This window comes from Anomaloglossus baeobatrachus, chromosome 1, assembly GCF_048569485.1.
Source record: "Anomaloglossus baeobatrachus isolate aAnoBae1 chromosome 1, aAnoBae1.hap1, whole genome shotgun sequence".
Taxonomy (NCBI): Eukaryota; Metazoa; Chordata; class Amphibia; order Anura; family Aromobatidae; genus Anomaloglossus; species Anomaloglossus baeobatrachus.
The window spans coordinates 63,961,710-63,974,363 of NC_134353.1; the positions used below are offsets into that span (position 1 = coordinate 63,961,710).

The 12,654-nt window shown below is 51.1% G+C and overlaps 1 protein-coding gene across 1 annotated transcript in view; it reads right to left on the reverse strand.

The window, feature by feature from the left end:
* Positions 1–12,654, reverse strand: part of POLN (DNA polymerase nu) — a 270,736-nt gene that overhangs the window by 181,999 nt on the left and 76,083 nt on the right. The window contains exons 7-8 of the mRNA XM_075332945.1: positions 12,170–12,234; positions 2,147–2,230 (exon numbers count right to left, since the gene is read on the reverse strand). Of these exons, the coding sequence (XP_075189060.1) occupies positions 2,147–2,230; positions 12,170–12,234 (149 nt within the window). The remainder of the gene's footprint in view (positions 1–2,146; positions 2,231–12,169; positions 12,235–12,654) is intronic.

Consider the following 12,654-nt stretch of genomic DNA (forward strand, 5'->3'; position numbering starts at 1 on the left):
TCTGCCTCCAGCTCTCCTGCGTCTCCATCTCCTGCACTGATCTCCGGCTCCTGGGCCTCGCACATGCGTACTAGGGCGCGGGCGAGCTCCCTCACCTTCTCTTAAAAGGCTAACGTCTCTGAAACAGGATATGGCTGATAACAGGTACAGGGTATATAAGACTTCCTTTTCCATGCGGGCACTGCCTGTTCAACGTGTACTAGTAGCCTTGTCTCTTATGCTAGGTGTTCAGGTCCCTCTGTGTCACGTACCCAGGTTAACCCTGTCTCTGCCCACAGATCCCGACTGCCAAACTGTGTGTGTCCAGACCACCAATCTTCCAGGAGATTCCCCGGTGACGATCTTCTGTGGATCCCATCACCTTCCGTCAACCTGTACCCGTCACCGGTTCTGGACTCCACCCGGTATCATCAGTCTGCACCCTCGCTGATCCCGGACTCAGTCTGTTACCACCAGTCGGCACCTATACCCGGTTCCGCTCATCCGTCCTGAATTCCTTCAGCCTATATCTACCCTTGGACCAGTTTCCCTATCCAGCACGGACATCTTAAGGACACTAACCCGTATTCATGTCGTGTCCCGGCTGCTGTGCATCTAGGCCCTCTGGGGTAGCCGCCAGACAGCCCCTGTATAGGGGTTCGCTCCTGGTAGTCTCCCTGGGGGAGTCCGGTGCACGGTCCCGTGGATCCTCCTTTGCACCGAACATTACAGTTTGAACAGGCCGTGGATCCCGCCGCGGAACAAGCTTTTTCTGTACTTGTTTGGGGGTCTCTTCCCTACTGTTTGTACTTTTAAGTGATTTAAATAAAATTTATTTTTACTATTATTGGGCTTGCATTTTTTTCTATTTGGGCTGTTCAGTTGAATTTTTGATGCATTTAGCCTTTATATGTTGATTGTAGTCATTGGTGAATTTAAGCGTGCACACATAGCCTAAGTCAATGTGTCCCTAGCTTGTCTTTTTCCCTTACCTGGGTTTGCATCTTATTACCTTTTTTGCTTTTGGATTTAAATATAATTCCAAAAGTGATCCTGTTGAGTCTCCTCACACATTCTCCCACTGTCCAATCGGTGCCGTCAGTCTCTGGCTTTGTACAGACATACTGTATTCTTTAATTAGGACATGTTAACACCCAGATGGTTTCATAGTTTCATAGTGTTTAAGGTTGAAGATAGACTTAAGTCCATCGAGTGTAACCCATGACCTAACCTAATATATTAGTAATGTATTCATTATTTCCATTAATAGAGGCACAATCGAGGCTAGTTTCACACTTGCGTTGAACGGCATCCGTTGCATTGCGTTGTGTGACAGATGCAACGGATGCGTTGCATATAATGGCACAACGCATGCAACGGATCGTACAAAACAACGGAAATCCCTTTTTTTTTTTTCTTTACAGTTTTACCGGCTGCAGACTATTGTGAACGATCAGCTGATCACCCGGCTGCCGGGCGCTCAGCTGAGCGCTCTCAAAAGCCGGCTGCCGGGCGCTCAGCTGAGCGCTCTCAAAAGCCGGCTGCTGGGCACTCAGCTGAGCGCTCTCAAAAGCCGGCTGCCGGGCGCTCAGCTGAGCGCTCTCAAAAGCCGGCTGCCGGGCGCTCAGCTGATCGCTCGGCCACCGTGGGACAAAATAAAGTTTCTGTGATTAAAAAAAAAAAAAAAAGATGAGCATGCGCAGTGAAAAAATAAAGGATTCCGCTGCTCAAAAAAGTTACATGCTGCGTTCCTTCCGCCCGGCGGAAGCAACGCAGCGTCAACCAGCGGAAGCAACGCAGGTACTTCTGTCACAATCCGTCATCCATACAAGTCTATGGGAAACAGCGGAATCCGTTAACGGATTACGCTGTTTTCCAAAAGGGCGGATTGTGACTGAAGGTAATTAAACACAATAGTGAAACTAGCCTAAGAAATAATGTTGCTAAACTTTTTCATAATTTTACATGCCTGGAGTGCTCCATTTTAATTAATATATTAAATTAATTCATATAAAAACAATAAAATAATCTGAATTATAACTACTGCAATAAAGGTTGGTACAGGATAAAGGGATTCTCTGTTCCGTGTTTCTCGGGTGTCACGTTTTGCACTTTTTCAGACCTGTATTATGTAGCATTATTTATGTGTAATAGAAAATGCACTTACTGTCCGAAGTTCATTATTGCTAGTTAACCTGAACTTTTGTCCTGCGGCATGTTGTGCCTCTTTTTCCAATTCTTTAAGCTGAATCTGAAATTGTACATTTAAAGGATAACTAGCAAATATCATTCTTCCTAGAATTCTAGTATCTTAACAACAGAAAAATGATAGTTTTAACCCTTGGGTTATTCCCATCTTCATATATGGATATTGTCAGATAGTGCTTGTAATTCCAAGAAATTTTGTATTTAAAAGCTAGACAGCAGTGGTCGGTCTCCTCGGCAACAAACTATAAACAAAATAAAAGTGTTAATATCGCAAACTAAAACATTTACAAACACTATCCAAAAATATCCATCTATGAAGATAGGAATAACCATGTAAGAGAGACTTTATTCAGATAGAGGGACCCTGGAGAAAACGCACCACAAAGTATGTCCAACAATTGTCAGACAACTGTTATTTCATTTTCGGTCCACATAATATTGCCTTAAAGTGCTAGAATAATACTCCCATTTGGTGCCCAAATAAAAAGTAATATCTAAAAAAGCCCCCTTAACCTGTGATGTGAAAATATGCTATTAACCTACAGATATGGAGTTAATCTGCAGGTTAATAGCATTTGAAACCTGCCCTGTGCCTGCACATAGAACCCCGCTGCAGGGAGAAAATTAACTTTATTCCTCCTGGCAGAGTTTAGGTTTCAGTCATGGGGACGGAACTGGCATGGGTTCAGTCACGGCCCAGTGTATCAAAAACGGCAGCTGAAACTGACTGACGCTGTGGAGGTGGCCTGAGCTATAGCTAGTTTGTTCTAACGTAATAATAAGATTATCTGTGTATGTAAAAAAATCAAGATATAGATGTAGTTGTATAATTATCTGTATGTCTATATAGCAATTGCACAGACCTATAATATGATTCTAAGCTGTATAGTCATGAAGGGGTCACCAAAAATAAGTGAACAGATGTACAAACAATGGAAGTCTTCATAATGATGAGCAAAAGTCTTATCAGTAGCTTCACACAGAAAGAATGTATAACGAACAGAGATGTATTTTACAGCATACTGTGAAAGATTGGGGAGTGGAACACTCCCTAGATTCTGTGTTCTAGTTCCAAGGTCAATGATGCATACTGTATAATTGAATCTATCCAATACACGAGTTTCAGTGGATGACGCTGGCTCAAAGAGAGAACATTTAGTTTATGTATTGGCCAATGCATGTGTCACGAACCACCGGGGGGGTCACTCAGAAATCCCCCGCGCTGGCTACCAGTACGTCACAATCGGGGGGTAACAAGTGGGGGTCACCCCTCCTTTATACCTCCCGACCGACAGACAGAGCACGTGATGCGCTCTCTAGCGCCCCTCTTATAGTCAGGCCAATTATGGAATTGCCCGACGATAAGCAAGGAGGCCGCTATACTACTTATGCCGATTATTGAAGGGTCCCCGGTGAGAGTAGGGTATATATTCCCCCGACCTCCGCGGGCGGAAGATATAAAACCTCCCCGAATCTCACTGGCCTCCCCACAATAATCCTTGGCACAAACTCGCTGCCACCAACCGATTTACGGTAACTATTAGCCGAACACACAGACGTGGGATTCAAGATCGAGATAACAGAACAGCCCAAGATTAATTATATAATTTAATCGGCCTAAAGCCACACTAGAACTACAATATATACAATAGGGAATCTACAGAATATACATATGTCAGAGTACAGTTACAAGCAAAGCATGGGTTACAAACAGGCATACACAGTTCCAGCAGTTACCTTGTGCGTCTGGCCACAGGGGGGCGCTGTAGGCCAGGTTTCTAGGATCCTTCCCACAGATGTTTCCTACACGTGACCCCCAGCGAAAGAACCCTGGAAAATGGCCGAAGTAGGGTTATCAACCTGGGCAAATCCAGGTCCCCTCCTACCTTCGTGACCTCAGAGGGAGCACTGCTCCACCCCTGGCTGGAGTTATGGACAAAATCCACAACATGGAATATGGCCATAACTTGGCCTGGGAGCGTCGTAGGCGGACGCCGACGCTCTCATTGTGACAGCTATGAATTTAGCTACAGAACGAGAGGACTCATGACTTGTCTACTAGTTCCCCATTGGCTGATATCACGCCTGGGGTATTTCCCCAGGTCCTGCTCCCATAAAAAGGGTGTGCCAGCATCGTCCGCATGCGGAGACACCATTTTTATGGTTGCCATATTTATCGGAAATATGGCTTGCGAGATATGAACCATTTTTTACTGGAGTCGTTCTGTCTGGATACTTCCATAGCCTTGCTAATTAGATAGCAGCCCCTACTACAGGGTCACGGCAGGGAGTCATCCTGTGTCCATTGTTCCCACATCACCTAATCTCCATATCACAGGAGATGGCCATGGGATGTGACACCTTCACAGATGCTGGACATCTGAGACAAGAAGGGAGGGGGCACTGCCATGGAGTGATGAGAGCGATTATGACTGGAAGTCATAATTCATCTTCATATCCCAGGGTTTGCCTCACACCTCCCCCCTTTTGAGGGCGCTAGGGGGCAGCACACTCCGGTGTTCCCCCGTGCGCCCGTCCGCGACCTCTCCTTGTCGGGACAGCCCGTCTGCGTTACCGTGGTCCCGGCCCCTTTTGTGGCGAATGGTGAAGTTGTATTGCTGGAGCGCAAGGCTCCATCGCAACAATCGCCCATTCGTCCCAGAGACAGTGTGTAACCAGCTGAGGGGATTGTGGTCCGTCTCCACGATGAAGTGGCGCCCGTATAGATAGGGTTGCAGACGCTGCAGGGCCCACACTATGGCCAGGCACTCCTTCTCCATCGTGGAATAGGCCACTTCCCTTGGTAACAGCTTCCTGCTCAGGTACAAGACTGGGTGCTCTTGGCTCGCAGAGTCCACCTGGCTGAGCACCGCACCGAGGCCGAAGTCACTGGCGTCGGTCTGTACTACAAACGGCCGCGTGAAGTCGGCTGCCTGTAGCACGGGCGGGCTGGACAGGGCGTCCTTTAGGGCCCGGAAGGCTGTCTCGCAGTCCATTGTCCAATCGACTGCAGAGGGCAGCTTCTTCTTGGTGAGGTCCGTCAAGGGCTTTGCCAGGCTACTATAGCATGGAACAAACCTCCTATAGTACCCAGCGGTCCCCAAGAAGGACATCACCTGCTTCTTGGTCCTGGGGGTGGGCCAGGATGCGATGGCCTCCACTTTCTCAGGCTCGGGCTTCAGTGTTCTCCCGCCTACCCGGTGACCGAGGTACTGGACCTCGCTCATGGCCAGCTGACACTTTCCCGGCTTGATGGTCAAACCTGCCTGGTGGATCCGCCTGAGCACCTGTGCTAGATGCTCTAGGTGATCTTCTCAGGTGGGACTGAAGACGGCAATGTCATCCAGGTACGCGGCCGCGTACCCTTCAAGTCCCTTGAGCAGGGTGTTGACCATCCGCTGGAAGGTGGCAGGGGCATTCCTCATCCCGAATGGCATCACCGTGGACTCGTACAGTCCAAATGGGGTAATAAAGGCAGAGCGTTCCCTGGCCTTGCGAGTCAGGGGGATCTGCCAATATCCCCGGCTCAGGTCCATGATGGTCAGGTACTGAGCCCCGGCCAACTGATCGAGCAGGTCATCGATGCGTGGCATTGGGTACGCATCGGCGACCGTGACAGCATTGAGCCCCCTGTAGTCCACGCAGAACCGAGTGGTTCTGTCCTTCTTAGGGACGAGGACTACAGGCGAGGCCCAAGCGCTGTTGGATGCCTGGATCACCCCCAGCTTCAGCATCTCGTCAATCTCCTGGCGCATGTGTTGCTGCACCTCCAGGGAGACCCGATATGCTGAACGCCGGATCGGGGGATGATCCCCAGTGTCCACGTGATGGACAGCCAAGTTAGTCCTTCCGGGCTGGTTGGTAAACAACCCCCGGAAGGGGTGTAGGGTGGCCCACAGCTGGGACCGTTGGTCCTCCAAGAGCTGGTGGCCAACCTCCACATCCTCAATGGATCCGCCTGCCCTAACCTGGGCTAGCATATCCAAGAGGGTTTCCGCTTCTCCCTCCTCGGGCAGGTTGCACACGGGGAGCGCACATGCCTCCCGCTCATGATGTGCCTTCATCCTGTTCACATGGAAGGGCTTCCGCCTTCCACGGGCAGGGTCCAGGGTGACCAGGTACGTCACAGGGTTGAGCTGCTGGTACACGAGGTATGGGCCTTCCCAGGCTGCCTGAAGCTTGTCCTGTGGTACGGGGACCAGTACCCACACCTTTTGACCCACTTGGTAGGTCCTCTCACAAGCGTTCTGGTCGTACCAACGCTTCTGATCGGCCTGGGCTTGAGCCATATTGTCGTGTACCAGTTGCGTCAAGGCCTGCATTTTGTCCCGGAAGCGCATGACATACTCGATAACCGACACTCCAGGGGTGGCCAAATCCCCTTCCCAAGCCTCTTTCACCAGAGCCAGGGGACCCCGCACACGTCGCCCGTACAGGAGCTCAAACGGTGAGAATCCTGTTGAGGCCTGTGGAACCTCCCGGTAAGCAAATAACAGGTGTGGGAGATACCGCTCCCAGTCACGCCCATGGGAGTCGACCAACATCTTAAGCATCTGCTTTAAGGTGCCATTGAACCGCTCGCACAGGCCATTAGTCTGTGGATGGTACGGGCTGGCCACCAGATGTCGCACCTGGACTTGCTTACAGAGGGCCTCCATCAGCTGGGACATGAATTGGGTCCCCCGGTCAGTGAGCATTTCCTGGGGAAAACCCACTCGGGAGAAAATCTCCAGCAATGCGGTGGCCACCTTGTCAGCCCGAATGGACGACAAGGCCACTGCTTCTGGGTACCGGGTGGCATAGTCCACTACCGTCAGTATGAAGCGTTTCCCGGAGCTGCTGGGGATGGCCAGCGGGCCGACCAGATCCACAGCCACCCTCCTGAAAGGCTCATCGATGATTGGCAGAGATACTAGTGGGGCTTTGGGGTGTGGCCCCGCCTTCCCCACTCTCTGACAGGTTTCACACGAACGGCAGTAGGCAGCCACATCGGCCCCCATTTTTGGCCAGTAGAAATGCTGGTTTAACCTGGCCTTGGTCTTAGCGATCCCTAGGTGTCCGGCCATCGGAATCTCATGTGCGATCCGCAACAACTCCGTCCGGAACGGATAGGGTACCACCAACTGTCGGTCCCTGGGCCACGCCTCCGGTGAACCCTGCTGGACCGTGGCCCGGTACAGCCGTCCTTGGTCCCAGACCACTCGCTCCGGGTCCGAGTCCGAGGGAGGCTGTGCCGCCTGCTCCTTAAGAGCTTTCAGGCTGTCGTCAGCTTCTAACGCTGCCTGAAACCCCTGACTAGATGTGGCCAGAATCGACGAGACTGTCACATCTTCGGTCAGTACCCCGGGACCTGTGTCCTGGCCTCCACCTGACTCGGCTGCCACTGGGTCAGAAGGGGAAGAGCTATCGGACCTCTGGGAGGCCCCTTGGCTTCCAGCACTCCCACTGCGGGTGACAGCGGCCACAGCCGCTGCGACCGTGGGTCGTGCCTGCTCCTCCTCCGTTCCTGACCAAGTCGCCGGTTCAGGCAGACCTACCTGGCTTCCTGACACCCCGGTTGTGGGGGAACCATGCACCGAGATCTTACCTGGGAGCACTTCCGCTCCTGGACCGGCCCCAATCTCACCTGCCTGTTCCCCTCCTGCAGCAACAGAACCCCGCTGTGAAATCTCTGGGGACCCCGCATTTGCTGTGGTAGCCCCCACCCCACACACTGGTCCTCCCCCTGCAGCACCCTGCTCTCTGCTTATCCCTGCAGAGGGCAACAGATCCCAGCTCACAGGCTGATTACTTGTAGAGGCATTGTCACACCTTTCTCTGACCCCCTCCCCTGTCACAGCTGCAGCTGTGTGTGCGTCTATGGTGTCTATGCAAGCAGAAGTATCAGAGTTCACTCCCCCCTCCCTCACATCATTCATAGAATACACATTAACATTGTCCGGAGGCCTGTCAGTACTGGCTGAAGGTTCAGCCCTTGGTTGGGGCCCAAACTGGGAGGTTATCTGCCCCAAATCTGTCCCAAGTAGCACGTTTGCGGGGATCCGATCAGTTATCCCCACCTCTCTCACCCCTCGCCCTGCGCCCCAGTCCACAAAAATGTCAGCAACAGGCAGCGCCGGGTCAATGCCTCCAATCCCGGAGACAGCAAGGGTTTTTCCAGGGATCAAGTCTTGGGGGGACACCATCTCAGGCCGCACCAGAGTCACCTCCGAGGCGCTGTCTCGCAGTCCTATGGTCACAGACCGGCCGACGGTGACAGGTTGGAAGCTGTCCAGGGACCTACCACCACCCCCACCCACACAATACACCTTGGGCGGCCCTTGGGACGGGGACGGAGCCGGGGCCTTGGGACGCTGAGGGCACATGGCCTTGAAGTGTCCAGGTAGGTTGCACTGGTGGCACCGTCTTGGTTCTGCCACGGGCCTGGAGAGGGGAGTTGAGGGGGACACCCCCTGCAGTCTAGGGGCAGGTGGGGCAGTCGCAGAGTTCATCTTACCCCCTCTCCAGGTGCTGCTGGTGGCTGCTCTCCTGGCCTCAGGAGCCCGATTGTTGGTGTAGTCATCGGCCAGGGCAGCTGTAGCAGTGGACCCCTTTGGCTTCTGGTCTCGGATGAACTGGCGGAGATCCTCAGGGCAGTTCCACAAGAGTTGCTCCGTGATGAACAAGTCCAGGATCTCCGGTCCGGTGGAAAGCTGCAGGCCTTGGGTCCAGTGGTCGGCAGCTCGGGCAAGTGCCCGCCGGTGGTCAGCCCAGGAGTCCTTTGGTCCCTTCTGTAGGCTCCGGAACTTCTTGCGGTAGGACTCTGGAGTGAGGTTGTACTGTTGGATCAGGGCCCGCTTGATGGTGTCGTAGCCCTGATCTGCCTCAGCAGGCAAGTCCCCAAGGATATCCAGGGCCTTACCCCTTAAACGGGGGGTCAGGTATTTGGCCCACTGGTCCTTGTCCAGATGGTGCTGCAGGCAAGTCCGTTCAAAAGCAGTCAAGAAAGAGTCCAAGTCTCCATCCTTCTCCAGCACTGGGAAGTCCTCAACACGGACCTTTGGAAGTTTGGTGTCTTGAAGGTCACGTGTGGCTGATGAGGGCCGGAGCTGAGCTAGCTGCAGCTGGTAGTCACGCTCTGCCTGGCGCTCTTCACGTGCTGCTTGCCGCTCCGCAGCCTCACGCACTGCTTGCCGCTCCGCAGCCTCAGCGTCACGCGCTGCCTGTCGCTCACGCTCGGCCATGAGTATCTCGTAGGTATCCCGGTCTCCAGCCTGGAGAAGGGCCATAGCCATTTGAAGAAGGCTATCCGAGCCTCCCAGGCTCGGTGGAATGGCACGTGGTGATCTGCGGCCCGCTGCGGAGCCTGGTGCTTCACTGTCCATTGCAGAGCGGAGGGCTGGCATCTGGCTCGTTGAGGACCCTTGGGTGAGCTGCTCCTCATCTTGTCCATAATTGCCAGGTTGTGCGCTGTCCTCTGCAGAACGGTTTTCTGGCGTCGAGCTCCTGGAGGGCTCGTGGACAACCTCCTCATCGTCTCTGGCCTGAGCATCGGCCATTCCTTTGGCTTTGCTCCTGGTGCTCTCAGCCATTGTTGCAGACTTTGGTCACTGACACAGAACTGACACCTGATGCCTCCACACACCTTACAGTATCTGCACTCTGACACTCTAGTGTTGGTCTGGTCTGAAGACCCCAGCAGCCACAGCTGCTGCAGGCAGTCTTTAGTGTCTGGGAGTATGGGTCTCACACTCACACACACTATTATCTCGATCCCACCGCTTGCCACCAATATGTCACGAACCACCGGGGGGGTCACTCAGAAATCCCCCGCGCTGGCTACCAGTACGTCACAATCGGGGGGTAACAAGTGGGGGTCACCCCTCCTTTATACCTCCCGACCGACAGACAGAGCACGTGATGCGCTCTCTAGCGCCCCTCTTATAGTCAGGCCAATTATGGAATTGCCCGACGATAAGCAAGGAGGCCGCTATACTACTTATGCCGATTATTGAAGGGTCCCCGGTGAGAGTAGGGTATATATTCCCCCGACCTCCGCGGGCGGAAGATATAAAACCTCCCCGAATCTCACTGGCCTCCCCACAATAATCCTTGGCACAAACTCGCTGCCACCAACCGATTTACGGTAACTATTAGCCGAACACACAGACGTGGGATTCAAGATCGAGATAACAGAACAGCCCAAGATTAATTATATAATTTAATCGGCCTAAAGCCACACTAGAACTACAATATATACAATAGGGAATCTACAGAATATACATATGTCAGAGTACAGTTACAAGCAAAGCATGGGTTACAAACAGGCATACACAGTTCCAGCAGTTACCTTGTGCGTCTGGCCACAGGGGGGCGCTGTAGGCCAGGTTTCTAGGATCCTTCCCACAGATGTTTCCTACACGTGACCCCCAGCGAAAGAACCCTGGAAAATGGCCGAAGTAGGGTTATCAACCTGGGCAAATCCAGGTCCCCTCCTACCTTCGTGACCTCAGAGGGAGCACTGCTCCACCCCTGGCTGGAGTTATGGACAAAATCCACAACATGGAATATGGCCATAACTTGGCCTGGGAGCGTCGTAGGCGGACGCCGACGCTCTCATTGTGACAGCTATGAATTTAGCTACAGAACGAGAGGACTCATGACTTGTCTACTAGTTCCCCATTGGCTGATATCACGCCTGGGGTATTTCCCCAGGTCCTGCTCCCATAAAAAGGGTGTGCCAGCATCGTCCGCATGCGGAGACACCATTTTTATGGTTGCCATATTTATCGGAAATATGGCTTGCGAGATATGAACCATTTTTTACTGGAGTCGTTCTGTCTGGATACTTCCATAGCCTTGCTAATTAGATAGCAGCCCCTACTACAGGGTCACGGCAGGGAGTCATCCTGTGTCCATTGTTCCCACATCACCTAATCTCCATATCACAGGAGATGGCCATGGGATGTGACACCTTCACAGATGCTGGACATCTGAGACAAGAAGGGAGGGGGCACTGCCATGGAGTGATGAGAGCGATTATGACTGGAAGTCATAATTCATCTTCATATCCCAGGGTTTGCCTCACAGCATGTAAGCCCGGAAACCAAACGGCAAGGTATATCTCTGTATTCCGGGAACCTAACTTAAATGCCACTATCTAGGTTAAAAACATCCATATCTGGGAAAAATGCCACTATTTGGACTACAAACCTCCATGTATGGGCAGCTAGGCTCCTTGACCAATACATAAACTAAATATCTCTCTTTTGCAGTAATGCAGTGCCATATTTTCCCAAGTACATTTTTGGCTTTTTCAGTGTGCGACTGTATGCATTTATAGTTACTATGTTTTTTCAGTTAGCACCTGTTCACATTTGTTGCATGTGCGGGTCAGTTTTTTGATATTTCCAAAGAGAGAACATGTCTTGTGTGATCATTGTCGGATACATTAACATTAGCTCTGATATATAGCTAATATGGCACCGGCCTCTGAATATCATAAACGAAGATACCATTAGCTATCTTTAACTAAATTTACACCTTGACAACGCTGGTTCTAATGCTGAGCAGCTGTCAGTCAGTGCAAGACGGGCGGTTACAGTTGCCACTCTCCATACAAAGAATGGTTACTGAACCCGCGTTGGCACCACCCCCAGGACTGAAAAACAAATGCTTCTGGGAGGAATAAAGTTAATTTCCTCCCAGCAGCGGGTTTCAATGTGCAGGCTCCGGGCAGGATTCAAACACTATTAACTGGCAAATTAATTCCATTTCTGCAGGTTAATAGTGTATTTTCATGTGATAAGTGCCCTTTAATACAGTCAAATAATGTAATAATTAGGGGGGCTTTCAGTTTGTCCCTGAGGTCCCAGTTGCAAGTTTGCTATTCCTCAAAAAACAATATTTCTTGCCACTTTATCCAAACAAAAAAAATCTCAATCTATTTCATAATATCTTTTTAAAACAGACAGGGTGACGACATAAAGCAAATTTTATTTACCCCTAATAGCACTGATGTCCTCTTTAGCTCTTCCTGATTTATTTCTATGGAGCAGTTTTCCATTGCTAGAAACCGAATATACACAAATAGTTACACAAAAAAATGACACCACAACAACAGACGAATATCAAAGTAAAATGAACAACTTTGTAAAGTGTCCAGGATTACAAATAGTTTAATTTCCATTATCTTGTTCTGGTTATTATTTAGTATTTCTAGTAGTGTCGATCTCCATGTGGTTGATAAGCTGACAGGACACATTTACTGCTAGTTTCTGAATCATCTCACTAAAGGTCCCCATAAATATTAGGCTAACATTGGCCGCACCCTCCGATATTGACTGGTTCTACCAACACTCTAATCTGTGCGGAAGCCCCGGCCGACTGATCGTAGAGGGAGATGTCGATCGGGCATATTCTATTTTGGACTGTCGATTGTATTTTTCTCCTGGAGAGTCGAGATGCCTGTTGGCGAATTTCTCATAA